Source organism: Oryza brachyantha, chromosome 7, assembly GCF_000231095.2.
Source record: "Oryza brachyantha chromosome 7, ObraRS2, whole genome shotgun sequence".
Taxonomy (NCBI): Eukaryota; Viridiplantae; Streptophyta; class Magnoliopsida; order Poales; family Poaceae; genus Oryza; species Oryza brachyantha.
The window spans coordinates 11,605,748-11,620,620 of NC_023169.2; the positions used below are offsets into that span (position 1 = coordinate 11,605,748).

At 39.4% G+C, this 14,873-nt stretch overlaps 1 protein-coding gene across 1 annotated transcript; it reads right to left on the bottom strand.

Annotated features, from left to right (window-relative positions):
- Positions 1–8,285: 8,285 nt before the first annotated feature.
- LOC102719599 (transmembrane protein 184 homolog DDB_G0279555-like) lies at positions 8,286–13,945 on the bottom strand. Its single transcript, XM_006657673.3, has 5 exons — positions 13,774–13,945; positions 12,381–12,673; positions 12,181–12,303; positions 9,502–9,792; positions 8,286–8,784 (listed from the first exon to the last, which is right to left on the bottom strand). Exons 2-5 carry the CDS (start codon positions 12,666–12,668, stop codon positions 8,581–8,583), a joined length of 906 nt encoding a protein of 301 aa, XP_006657736.1. The 5' UTR covers positions 12,669–12,673; positions 13,774–13,945; the 3' UTR covers positions 8,286–8,580.
- Between the last annotated feature and the right edge of the window lie 928 nt (positions 13,946–14,873).

Here is a 14,873-nt window from a genome sequence, read left to right on the forward strand (position 1 = left end):
GCTCGAAACATAATAAGAGAGTTAGGGCCTATTTGTCTATAAGTAGAATAAACTGTTAGATTCCTATAAAAATTATTCAGTTTGAAGGAATAAAGTATATGAAAAATATTTTTTTTCTTTTCTATACACTGTGGAGAGAAAAAATATGAAAATTGTTATTTACTCAAACTTGTTGAAAATTTTTTTATGGATTGGTATGGACATGCTTTTCTATTCCTATGGGTTAAAATCCATCCAAACCGACTCTTACTTATGAAAATTTTTTCAGGTATCAAATTTTTGTGTAAAATTTTGTTATCTCAAGATAATCTTCTCTAGATGTACCAAGTTTTTATGTTAGAAAATGTGACATCTCATGATACCTTTTTAAGTATAGTAAAAAGCATGTAACTTTTATATAACATGTATGTATATAAGCCGTTGAACATGCACGAAAATGTTTAATATGGCCAGTGAGTGCCCTACAGCTATGATGCTTGTGTCCACGCCAATTTATACACAAAAAGGTTTCCTCCTCCACCAGCGCAAATCTCAAAACTCGTCCTAATGGTCAAAACATCAAAAGTTTTATCCCTATCTTTTGTCGATATATTTCTAGCATTATGATGTAATAATGAGAAAATTTTATGTGTGCCTATGATTTCAATTTGGTAAATTTATTCTACTATTGCCTTTGAGTTTTTATAGTGCATATCCTTATTCCGTTAGTTGAATAAGAGTTTACCATGTTTTTGAGTATATGTGACGTATTTGCATATATGAGGTAAGGCTATTATGAGGATGCAAATAATATGTAATGTGAGTAAGGGTGACGGTAATTTTTATATAAGTTCAAACCCTTTGGTAGGTAATAGACATACTCATATTTGCCTAGAAGCTGATGTCGTCCACTATATCAAGCTCATGAGTACAAAGTATGGAATGAAAAACACTAATTCAATCTTTCACAATGTCTACGTAGACTTAACTATGATGACCAATGGGTAAATGTTGTCAACTTCCTTCAATGTCAACTCAATGAGATTATACGTGAAACTTGTATTATCTATCCGTTATGTTATCGTGGTTTTTATTGAGTTGTCCTTCTCCTAGGACACATTTTATTATACCTTCGAATGCATCATTGTCCAAATATAACTAGAAATGCAAATTAGAATACAGATCTTAGCAGTCATGTACTTTCCATGTTTAGAACTCTATCTTTAATTACTTTGTAGCCATGGACTCCTCCTTTGTTATCTCCGCACTATATCTCTATTTCAGGGCTTATTTATACACAAGACATAGCATATGATACTCTGCTGAGATATATGTATGTCTATGGGGTATCCCCCATTTAGTGCATTGGGCGTACTATTATCTAATATCGAATACGCTTCCCACTTAATTAGGCATGACTTTGAGTCACAACAATAATTACTAATTTGTATTGCATATAGAGTACATCCCAAATATAGTTTCACCTATCACTCCATAAATCTAAATTTTGAAATAAATAAATACTAAAATTTTGCCACCTCTTAAGTCAACCTCGCTAGATCCACGCTAAGCACAACATCGATCCCCATGCCCCTCCTACACCTGCATACTAGTGGAGGACAAACATCGAAGACACCAGCACAGATTTGAACAAGATGACCTATAGAGGCTAGAGAAGTGCTAGAAATTATTTCCCTTGAGAGAATGGTTTACATAATAAAATTTGTTTAGGAAGCTAATAACTTATTCCGCAACAATTCTTGTTGTCTCTAAGAAAACAGTAAAGCAACTCAAAACTTTTAAATTTCATTTAACTAAGTTGTATGTATAATGTATATGACACCATGTTCCCACATGTTTCATGTTACTTCTCCGATTGTAGATGCAAGTTTCTGTAAGGGTATAAATCACAAGAAATCCACTAACAGCCCCAAGCTTTAGCATCTCTTTCAGCTCATTATGTCCATTGGACATGCATTGTTCTCACTGGCCCATACGTAAAGTAGAATAATATTAGGGATTATATGGTCGGCAGCAAAGGGTTGGAATAAGTTCTTCCTAGACAATTCACCTATGTGTTCTACAGTAGCTCAGATATTCCAATCAATCATACACAAAGCCACACTTTGTGCATGATCATGATCTTGGTTTGATATTTCGACATACAAAAGAAGCTAATTTATCATCATCAATTTGTTTAATCTTCACCAACCCAGTAGATCATGTATATGTATGGTTTTATGTTTGTTTGAGAATTATCCATCATTTTCTCTAGGATATATATATGAAAAATTCATGTTGAAATTCATGATATAATTTATTTTAAAATTCATTTCCATGCATATGTATCAAATTAGTTAGTACACTCATCTATGTAATTAAGTTTGAAAGCATCTAGGCTCCCATTTGTTGTGGGTTTTGGTGATTAATGAAAATATAACTGTTGGACTAATCATTTGCTCTAAGTGATTGAAAGGATTAAGGTTTTGATGATATTTTGTCAAGCTTATTACGGTTCAAATACGTATTGGTGAAAACATGGATTTGCAAGGAGCCTCGGTATGTCCCATGCATTGAAGAAGTTGAGTTTCCGTTTCATTTCAAAGACCAAAAGAAAGGGTTTGTTTTAGTTTCGAGTTTAAGAGTTCAAGTATGGTGCACTCTAGGTCTCTAGTCTCTCTAAATAATCCTCATTGTGTTTAGAGCAAAAGTCTGAGGTTTTTCTATCCTTCTTTACTCTAAAACAAGTAAAAATCGGATAGTCTAGAGCAACCCAACCCAACACTATTTGGCTATCAATCATGACAAGCCCTGACAGTCTGGAATGACTTTAGACTGTCCGAATTAACTAGATTTCAATGATCATGTGTTGATCAAAAGTGTTGAGTCAGACAACCCGATGTTGATCAGATTGTCCAGTTAGTTCAAAATTCATGCAAGTCATGTGTTGACAATCCAAGAAATTTGAAATGATCGCATTGTATGATCTAATCTAAGGTCTATCTAAGCCAACTATGATGAAGTATAGAAGGATTGTCTACTGTCTAGCCTAGTGTTGAATAGTCCAACCAATACTTGACCTGGACAAAGCTTGGAGGTGGTCAGTCTTGCTACATTCAGACTACATGTAATGGTTATTCCTATTAAAGTCGGATTATCCACCTCTTTTAGTTATAACGGCTAATGGGTCACTGACCATTGTAAAAGTATAATAAGTTAGAATGTCTGACTCATTTTCGGACTGTCTAATTCTCTTCATTTCAGGTTGTTTCCCACTATCACAAATAGCTAGTTGGTTTAGGTTTTCCTATATATACTTGATCTCTTGGACTTCTTGGTATCTTTTGGAACCCTTTCTAAATATTATGATCTTGTGCAAGTCCAAGAGTCCATTTTGAGATAATACTCCCCATTCATCTCGAGCTAAAAGCATCTCTTCACCAGTCATTTATTATAGGGACCTACATAAAAATATTAACTATAGAGAGAGTATAATTTAGCTAGTATCTTATAGTGCATTAGAAATATGATTAGTCAATTTTACTAGCTAGCCATAAGATCATTTGGATAGTCTCTTGGAGATGCTCTTAAAGCTTGTTTTTGAGTCTTTAGTAGCCTAGTGTGCATCCACCAAGAGTCTTGTGCTTAGTTCTTCAAGCGAAGAGCATCTTTTGTTGCTCCTGGCATCGCAGCATGCCTAGATAGTTTTGGAGATGATTGTGGTGATCTCGTGGAGCATTGAGGATAGCATATTTGGACTTTGTGACCAAAGAAGAGAGCAACACTCTTACACTCTTGTATAGAGTATTTCAAAGAGGACCATTGGAGAATACCGATCTCTGGTATCTCATGAAAAACTTGCTATGTGTTTTCTTTCTTGATTTTCCTCGCACTTATTCTGCTTCTGCTTAGTTGTTTCATTCTTCTCTAGTTTAGTAGAATTGACCTAAGTCCTTAGACTAGTTTAAAGTATTTAATTAGTTTAATTATTGACCTAACTTCTTAGAAATCATATTCACCCCCTCTACAATTTCTTTGATCAAAAAAACTTAATCACGACTAAGACATGAATCGCCATGCATGCTGCAGTTGCAACTAGTCAGTCATCTCGATGGATATCTCAATCAACCTCTCAACGTCCAAGTTTTTTCAAGGAACGTCCAATTCATTTTCGCATGACCTTCAATGATTACATAGAAATTGCTGCTCAATTTTCATGGACCTGTAATAGAAAAACCACATGATTTTCAGAAAAGGTGAAAGCTACTCGACCGATCGATATGGCTCAGGTGTAATTATACGAAACAATCAGTCTTGATCAGAATTAGAAAAAGGGTAGTCTCTCCGCCTTAAAATAGAATAGAACTCGTAAATAATTAGAAGTATCTTATGTTTGTCGAGATTGATGGTAAATATAGGTTAGGTTATTTTCCAAGTTAGAAATGAAAGATAAAAGATTGTGTGGTTTTTAATATATGTAATAGTGTAAATAATAAAATTAACTATTACAAAGTTAAAATTTTATTTTAAAATATAAGATGATGAACTTATATAAAAATATTTTACAGATAGTAGTTCGAAAAGCTTATGCGCAAAAGATAAAAAAATCCGAGCACAATAAAAGAAAAATAATGTAGTCATAATGTAATGGTTTTATATTTTAAGACATTGACAATAAAAAATACGCATAACTCATGATTAATAAATTAAGGTAAACATCCTCCCATGTACGTGTGCCCCAATGGACCGAGGTCACCGAGCAGCAAAAACCGCCAGTCCAGTGCACCAGATAACGAACGACGACCGCGACGGGTATAGCAGATGAAATACTACTAAAAACTACAGTTTTTTGGGCAGACAACAGTATACTTCATTAGTGCTACCTACGTACAGGGCTGTATTTTATACAAGCGTAGCGTAGCAGTATACGTACCTAAGTGAGTGCATGGACCAGCAGGTGGGGCCGCGTGGCGGCGACAGGGCAGGGCACCTTGGAGGCGAGCCATTGGTCTAAGGCGGTGTTTAGATGGAGAAAATTTTTGGAAGAAGTGTTACGTCAAATGTTTGATCGGATGTCGGAAGGGGTTTTCGGACATGAATGAAAAAACAAATTTCACGGCTAGCCTAGAAACCGCGAGACGAATCTTTTGAGCCTAATTACCCCATCATTAGCACATGTTGGTTACTATAGCACTTATGGCTAATCATGAGCTAATTAGGCTCAAAATATTCGTCTCAAGATTTTTTTCATAACTGTGCAATTAGTTTTTTGATTCATCTATGTTTAATGCTTTATTTAAATGTCATGAATTCGATAGGATGTTTTTGAAAAAAATTTTAGAAACTAAACAAGGTCTAAAGATAAAAGCGAGCAAAAGTGAGAGATCGCTGTAGCTGTAGCCTGTACTAGGCCTGTGGCATCAGCATTCAGCCAGCAGCAGAGGGCAGAGAAGTGGCCAACGAGGCCACGAGAGCTTGCTGGCTGTGTACTGTACGTTGGTGGGGTAGTTTGGGGGTGCGGTTGCGCGTGATCCGAGGCAGGCCGGCGTGTCAGTCACTTCTCGACTATTTGGCTCTTCTCACCAAAACATAATTTGGCTATTTGGCTCTTCTCAACTATTTGGCTCTTGTCGTTACTTTTTTCCACGGGCAAGCTAAACTTTGGATTACAACCTAATCACCAATCATAATTTGGCATGCGCAAATAATTTGGTATGCGCAAGAGCGGGAGGAAGAAGAGGAGGCTGGAAAAAGAAGAAAGTTAATCAGTCCCCTTAGCCTTTAAATCCTAAATCACCACTCATTCCATGAGATCATAGTAAGCTACACATCTCTCGACCCACCGTGAATTTGGGATCTCAGTTGGACCTAAGAAAGATGTTCACACATGGTCGTTACATCTCACATGAACCGTGGTTTCTTACCTAAGACACGCTCAAGACAACAGAGTTTTAGTCCCTACAGTTGCATCAGCTCTGATAAGTTGTGGCCATTAGCCACGTCACTGGTTAGATATAGCCTTAATGGTTTTATCCCATGTGGAGCTATCTTTTTCATGAAATCACTCACTTTGTGTAGCTTGTATTGTAAAATACCCTTGCTCTATGTATCGGTGTCTTTATGTGATGAGCCAATGAGTAATGACTCCCTCTTTCTTGGTTTAGTCCTCAGTGAGTGATGACAGTGGTCGGTTTGTCGACCTGCATCCCATCTGCTTATGCTTATAAGGGCATTCCCAACCCAATGACTAGGATGATATCCATAGCATTAAATAAGTTGTCACCTAAAATGAAAGATGATGTGGCAAGTAAATAAATGAGGAAAGAGAATGAAATCATGTCTTGCATGAGACATGATTTCTACACAACATCCAAGATATCATGTGAGATAAGTAGCATTAAATTTAAGTGTGAAATAGTAGTGCTTGCAATAGAAAAGTAGTGTCTAGTACTAGTTTTTTGATGATGTGGAGTTTATGAAAACTACATCTAGTATTATGGGTTGGGAATGTGCTAAGCCAACATTTAAATTTTTAAACTTAAATTTGGAGTGAATTTTGTGATTTTTTATTATAGTTTATTATTTAATCTTTAATTTTAGATCGTAAGAACACATATATAAAAGTTAACAAATTACTTTTTTTACAAATATCTATTTGTTTTTTTCCCTAGGAAGATAATCAATGACTCCCTCCGCGTGGCAACAAGGTCTCTAGTTAAGATGGTAGCCACGGGATGAGGTGAATGTGGCAGTTTGCAGTTCTTTTCTCTTGGCGCATACAATCTTGCTGGTGCAGCCAAGAACTTAGGCAACAACTCCTCAACAGAAAGGAATTTTTCATTTTTCTCGAAATCATTAGGCAACTACTCATACTTAACTGTTCCCTCTTCTAATCCTCGTCAAATTCAACTCTAAAGCCCTCAACCCCCCCACCCCTCCCCCCACCACCACCCAAAAAAAATACTAGCTCTAGGAGTGCAAAACAAAAATAAAGGCATGCTCAATTTCGCCTAGAGTAGTATAACATCCCTCCTAAAATATAAATATTTCTAGTTTATTTGTCATAAACTAAGAAGACAGCAAAACACTTTAGTGGTCGATTTTTGAATTTAAATTGATTAGATTCTCTTGCTAAGTTTCTAATTCGCTGTAGAATCATTAAATTATTAAAATCACGAGAATCAGTACAGAAATACATACTGTGACACAAAATTTAAAATTAAAAACACATGAAACATTTTATGAAAGTAACATACTAGTGGAGGATATGTGCGTGGCGTGGCACCACAGCAGCCACATGCACCAGCTACGACTGCGATGAGGCGGAGGACAAAGGCAAAGGCAAGAGGAGACAGTGAGACACTTCTGACCCTGGTTAAAAGTCGGCCAGCCAACCTAAAGCCATGCAAGATGTCACGGGGAGGGCAGCCGGCCAGGCCCGTACTAGGAATCTACATGAGTTGCATTGCACACACATGGCCCCACGTTCGTACGTACGCGCAGACACACAGAGCAGCAGCTACAGCTAGTGCCCGTGCCCCCACTTCACCACTGCCCGATGATGACTCGAACCCAGAGCCCCTCTGCCCCCGGATTCGGATCCTCTGTAGTGCCTTTCTCACCCAATGACAAAGTCACCAACACTCCCAATCCCTGCCCTCCTGCTTTTATCAGTCAAAGGAGGTGATATTTGAAAATGCATATTTATAAACAAAATGTAAATTGTGAATAAAACTTCTATATATGTATTATTAGTGATTTAAAGTCTAAGGTTAAAGGTAAACTTCGGCAAAAAAAAACCGTAAAATAACTCTAAATTAAAATTTAAATTAAAATTTTAAATTTTAGTTTATAAATATAAGTATAAGCGAAAAAAATATGGTACAATCACCGTACAGTCGTACCAGACAGACTGGACGGCAACCTCTCTACTCATCTCTCCTTTTTTTTTCTGCTCTCCTCGATCTCTTTTCCAAGCTGATACGACGGAGCAAATCGCTGCCAATCTGCTCTCGCATCAAGAATCCTGCCACGACGATTCACCCCCACGTTCAGTCGTTCACACTTCACCGTGTCAGCTGAAAGAGGCAAAAGGAGGGAGTAACATGTCCTCGACACAATCAGAGCACGTCACAACACTACCAGAGGTTATGCCCATTTAGAACAAATGAATTTCACATGACAATAATTGAAAGAACAGGAGAAATTACCCGTGTTAAATACCCTTGATAGGAGGTGTCCGTGGTCGGTAACTGGATGAAAATGTGGGAGCGAAATCTCGATGGTTGGTGATTTGGACATAGAAGTAGTGAAGTACATACTAGCTTTATTGATAATGGATTGCTTGTTCCTCAAAGGCTACACTGTACCGTGTATACACAATATCCTCGACCCAACATGGTCTTGTGTTCAACAAGACGAAAACACCACTTATTCAGGCATTACCTCTCACTTTCTAATGATCATAATGTACTTACTCTACTCGTGTGCATAAGAAATATTGAGTTTATAACACCATCCATACACAGGAAACTGAGATACTAACAGATAATGAGTCCTGGATAGAGCAGAATGTGGGTATTACTCGGTATGAAACCTGGATCATTCATTCTTCTTCTCAAACTTCGCCCTATCAGCCCCACTGTATGGAGCAACATGATAAGCGTATTGCTGGAGAACAGAGAAGAAAACCATTTCGATTATCACCAAAACATTCTGGATTGCCTCCTGGATGTGCTCCACGTCCAACCAAAAATGGTGGGACTGAATGATCCCTACAGCAGCTAAAACCTCTAAAGCAAAGCCCTGCAGAAAAACAACGGAATTCAGAAACTAACCACCAATAAAAAGAAGTGTTGAACAGAATAGACAACTATTAAGACTAACTCATTTGTTTCATATGACAAACGAGGAAGACATGCAGCAATGTTGCTTGACGTGCCAATACTATGGTGTATTCTTTAGAAAGTGTCCACTGGGAATGTCTATTCAGGCAGTATGATATAACTTTTTTTGCCTTAAAGGTGAAATGCTCAGTATGACTTAAACTTGTTTTACAACTTACTCCAGCATTGTTTTTAAACTAAATGGTAACAAGGTATACAGATATTTAGTTGTGAACCTATTCATGATGGAAATCAACAAATCTGACATTTAAATACCAGTTCAGGAAAACTAAAGTTGCAGAACATTCTGAATTCATTAGAAAGTACACGTACAAAAATAAAACAGCTGTCTGTCTCAAATACCTAATTACATCCAAAGAATAAATGTGATGAAGCTTCATGACTCATGATAAGTCACCACAGCACCCAGAAGTAACAGGTCTAAACTATTTGCAAAGTCTACATTGACATTGTTCAATCAAACGTTCAGATGTATAGATCAAGGTAAATACTGTTGCAAAGATGCACTAGAGCATTCAAACCCAAGAAAGAAGTAAAGAAGTAACCTACTGGTCCATAAAGTACTAAAAGAAAAGGCTATTAAATGGCTTTCATTCAGGAAAAGTAGATGATTTACCTGCCAGAAAGAGAAAAAGACAATCCCTTTGATGCATAGGAACTTTGCAAGAGGCTTGTGAGGTGCCAGCTCTTTTGCAAACAAGTGGTAGAAAATAACCAATGCATATAAAGCCATGGAGACTGAAAAGTTCAGTATGATTGTGAATGTCCAGCTGACCCAACTGGGGTACAGCCCAAGAAGCTGAAGAGTAATCATTAGAATGGAGCATACAGGCCTAACAACAACAAATTGCCAGGTCCAGTACTTCAGAAGCTTCAGTGTTTTATGCTCCAATCGAACATTGCGGGGCTGCCCTAGCACAACGTCACAAACATATCAGTTCCTTTCAGAACAGATAGAAGTGAAGCGAGTATTAAAAAAAGGAACACTCTAAATTCTAACTATAAACTGAAGTTCTTAAAGCTTTGAGACTGACTCTGCAAATTCTAGGTACAAGACAGAAATGCAGAAGGGTGATGCACATTCTTAAGAAAACATCGGCTTTGGGTGCATGCATACAGGACAATTTGGTATGAGAAAGATTATAAACTGCTGTTAATATTATATCAAAATTAAACATGACTCAGGGTAACTTGGTTTAATTAATCCATATTCCAGACAACGCTATATAAAGATGTAACAGTAAAATTCATGGCAAGTCCTTAAAGTTGTAGCGAGGCGAGGTGTCACGTAGGTCGATGATCTTGCAAATTGCACGTTGAGATCCAAAATCATGTTTTAATGCATCACATCAGCAGTCCAAAGCTCGTTTGACTCGGCTCGGGCGTCGATGTGGCATGGCACGTGGGCAGGACTATTGCATCCCCCCCCCCCTCCGAATGTTGTCATTTAGACCCTCCCCCCACTCCCACAGTGCACAGTCCCCCAAATCCCCACCGTTGCTGCTAGGGTTTCGTCACTGCGAGCTTCATCTAGGAGCGATTCACGGGGAGCGACGAAATTTCGCGAGGAGCAGGAGGAGGGTGTCGACTTCGTCAGCAGGTGCTTGGCTAATGCGAGTTGCTTGTCGTCATCCTTTGTCCGGAGGAGAAGACCGGATTTACCTCTAATTCAATGCCCTTGCTGCAAGAAGAAGAGGATTGTGGAGCTCACAGTGATGACGATTGCTAATCAGGGACAAATCTTCTACACTTGCCTGACCACGAGGTAATCTGGATTTGAGTTCATTTAGTGTAGGTTTTGGGAGTTGACAGTGCATGATATCTTTTACATACTTGAACTTCTGTAGAAGGATCAATCTGGGTGTAATTTCTGGTATTGGGAAGAGGGGTACATCAAGTATCTGAAGAGGCTTGGTTTAATTCCTGAGGAGGATTTGGTGGTAGTCTAGTCTCTACAGATTTGAAGCCGCCTGTTGAAACACAAGAGCCAAGAGGATGAACTGAAGAAGATACTTTTAGCTATAGTGGTAATTGGTAGGGAGATAATGGTGATCCTGAGAAGCTTGCTAGTGGGTATTTGGTTTGTTGTTGGGGTTTAGTTTGTGAAATGGTTGTTCTTTGGTTGAAGTGATGACAATTTTAGTCTGTCTGTAATGTTTGAGCTGAAGTTGTGCTTGTAATGAAGTCAGATTAAAGTTTCTGCAGAATGGAAGAAAATTTCTAAGCTTTCTTGATAAATGAAGTTGTTTGCATGAAAAATTCAGCATGTGGTGTCCTTTTTGTAGGATCTTAAATGGCAGGATGAAAAAGATATTAGATTCAGTTATGCATATGAAATGGCAGGGTAACGGAAGGTTGAAACAGAAATTGAAATAAATATTTCTTGCCATTATCTTTCAGGCTGCCATCATGTTTTGAGCAAAAGGATCCCAGGCTTCATAGCCAGCCATACATATGGTCTGACATCAAAAGCAAATATGACATAACAAGTATTTCTGACATCACATGTTATCTAACATGACATCACAACCTTTATAACCAGCAAGCAAAAGTATTCTTCTATGTTGTTGAAGTCATTCCTTTTCTTTTCAACTAACCAACAAGCAAAAGTAGTGCTAACCAGCAAGCAAAAGTATCTATTCCTAACCATACCACTGCTCCGAGCACCGCGCAATGACCTCATGGGAACACCACTGCCACAGTCCCTGAGGACCACAAGCGCCGACCACTGCCGCTACCCTAACCGACACCGCCAAGGTGGAGATGTCAATGAATCCAAGTGGGGAGGCAGAAGAAGGTTTGGGGAGAGGCCAAAGAAGATTGGGGAATCTGGGGGATTTTGTGGTTTATGCACTAGGAGAGATTAAATGGCAACATTAGGGACAAAAATGCAATAATCCTGCCCATGTGCCATGCCACGTCAACGCCCGAGCCGAGTCAAACGAGCTTTGGACTACTGATGATACATTAAAACATGATTTTGGACCTTAACTTGCAATTTGCAAGATCATGGACCTACGTGGCACTTTGCCACAACTTTAAGGACCGGTCGTGAATTTTACTCAAGAAGTATTGAAATAGAAATTTAGAATTCAAATATGAATAGTGATCCATGGTAGGAGAAAAATATCGGTTAAAGAGAAACAGGGGAGTTATAATATCATGCTAATTCATCATAACTTGAGTAAATTATATAGTGTTATGTAAAAGAAGTAATCAAACAGAATCTTAGCACTGAAGTATCGATATAGGAACATCTAATAGTAGAGCAGGGTATAAGGATTAAGTCAAATACCAGAAAAAGGGAAACAGGGAAGGAGTGATGAAGCACCCTCCCTTTGATCTCATCGGGGACTATGTTCTTACTAATAGATATATTCAAGTAGCTGTACATCAGTGCCATAAACTTAGCAATAGCCTACATAGTGAAATGAAGAGAAGTTAGTGAATCACGAAAACCGGGTCCAAGAAAGCGGCTAACCCAAGAGGACTCACCAGTGCTTCATAGCATTCTTTGACAGCATCCAAGAACGTGAAAAACGTTTTACTTCCCTTGATATCCAGAAGGCCAACAAAGGAATTTATAGCATACAATGGAGCCATGATCACTATAATGAGTATAGCCTTCTGCTCCTTGGGATTCTTCCAATAGAAAAGATGCTGTGACACCAATTGTACTGTAAAATGCATAGATAGCATTACACAGCAGGCTGCTCCAAGGAGAGTAAGAGTAGGAGCGTCCATTTTCGTAAGATCCATCCCTGGGAACAGTGACATTGACATGGTGCCTGAAGATAGATATATTCAAGTTTATTCACCAAGAACATATACTGTGAGATAATAATAGATCAAAAACAGCTCACATAAGAAAACAGAAGCACCAGGAACATGAAATTAGAAAGTACTAGCATGATCAATATTTTCAGGAAATAGTTTCAATATTAACTTGAATTTGGGTTTCAAAATTTAAACTTCTTTACATTACTGTTTGTGTGATTAAATTGCTTAGTCATTAGCTAAGGGATATCTGAAGCAGATGCCATAAAACTCAAACCATATTGGCTGATTTTGTCAACGAAAGCAAATCCAAATATGCCTCAGATAGCTTAATTTCCGCATAATGATAGGTTAGCTGCAGCACCATCCACACAAGTAATGACACGTAGGTCGGTAGGTGAATTAATTGTTTGTTCATTAGTACTGAAATGGCATAACAGTGGAAAATGGAAAGAACAGCTTTTCCTTGCATTGCAATTGTGCAGTTTGCATTGGTCAAAGGGGTTCAAACAATGTAGAAAGGACCATCAGACATTCATAATGTGGGGCACTATCACTCAACATTAATGTCAGACCTTATCAGACCTCCTCTGGAATGCTGGCATTCGAAAAACATAACATAGGAAAAGTGCATGCGTATTTTGTATGAATAGTTGTTAGGATGGAGCAAAGGAAAAGCACAGGAATTCATAAGAAAAATCTGTAGCCTCTGCAACAAAGCTTTTTATATTAGTTAATTAAACCATACGAGTATTTGTTAACTAAACATCGGAACCATTCCTTCTTCGGTTCTTCTTACTTGCTCTCTACACTCCATCACCAATCAGATCCAACCATCGATGTCCATCCGACTGGGGGTGCCGCTAGCAGCATCGAGGGCTCAAAGAGCAGGAGGAGATGCGCAAGCCGGCGCCCTCCACGGCGACGGACCGCCTGCGATTTCGCGAAACCCTCCTTGCGTTGAGCAAGGTCCCAGCGGCGCCGGCGTCGTCCCCCCACCAAATCCCCTCGAAGTAGGATCCCCGCCGATTAAATCCCAGAACGAAAGTAAAACCAAGGCATCACCCGATAATCCCCAGCCACAAAACCCCCCACCTACCCGGCCTCTCACCTGTGGGTTGGAGGGGTTCGCCGGCGGCGAGGCTCGCGGGCAGTAGACCTCTCCTCGGTTCCTCCTCCGGTGCGGCGTCCGCAGAAGTTGGCCGGCCACCTCCTCGCGACCCGCGTGATGACTGATGACTAAAACCGGGAGCAAATTAATTTCGCAGGGCTCAGAGACCTGCCACCTGCTACACACTTCATTATAAGATATAGAAAATATAAAAATTTCTATAATTTAAATTTTATATTGAACTAAAGTATATCTTTTGATATCTCGTTAGGCATACGATAAACACACAGAGATGGCTTCTGTTTTACGGTTCGTTGCCCTACTGTCGGCATAATCTTTCTCAATCTACCATGCACTTGTGTTTGCACAGTGGCGCAATTTCATAAGAAAATTTTCTAAGTCTGATGCCAACACCTTAATGGTAAAAAGTTCAGCGCAGAATTACAACCCTTCGTTTCACTTTGTGTGGCTTGGTACACTAGTATAATGGTATTATTTCATGTTTGTTTATATATAAAACTTAACCTGAGGGGATAGGATAGTCCCCGGTGTCAGGTTCCCGATCGAAACACTTGAGAAGCAGGAGAAGGGGGAGAGATCGAAGAGAAAGTATGGCGAGAGAGAGAAGCAGTATAGAGGAAGGATTTAGAGTGCCAGGTTTAGTTCGTACATGGATGCCTCGATCTCTCTCTGCTCACGCCTCAAATACAACTCACGCGACCCAGCTGTCTCCAGCAAACGTATGATTGGTTCTCCGGGAACGCCTGGGTTGTGCAGTACTTGGCCCACCTCTAGCCTTGACAGGTAGCCCCCAATAGAGGTCGTGACATTCCCCCATCTTGAGAATCGGCTTGTCCCCAAGCTGGTGCATCTGGAAACTGTTGATGCAGCGCCTCCTCGTCCTCCCATGTCGCCAGGTCCTGCTGTTGGCCCGTCCATTGCACCAAGACTTGAGGGATGGTGGTGCCACCGTGCTAGCACAGGCGATGCATGATGACGCGCTCCGGCGTCAGGAGTGTGGAACCCGGAGGTAGCGAAGCTTGGACAGGTGTTGAAGGAGGCACCCCTTGTTTGAGCTGGGACACATGTACCATGGGATG

Excerpts from the sequence above, each read along its gene's own strand:
- LOC102719599 (XM_006657673.3), bottom strand. The coding sequence starts at position 12,668 with ATGTCAATGTCACTGTTCCCAGGGATGGATCTTACGAAAATGGACGCT. Across the intron at positions 9,793-12,180 it reads TCCCTGTTTCCCTTTTTCTG|CCCCGCAATGTTCGATTGGA; the intron begins GTATTTGACTTA and ends GTGCTAGGGCAG. Across the intron at positions 8,785-9,501 it reads TCTTTTTCTCTTTCTGGCAG|GGCTTTGCTTTAGAGGTTTT; the intron begins GTAAATCATCTA and ends GTTTTTCTGCAG.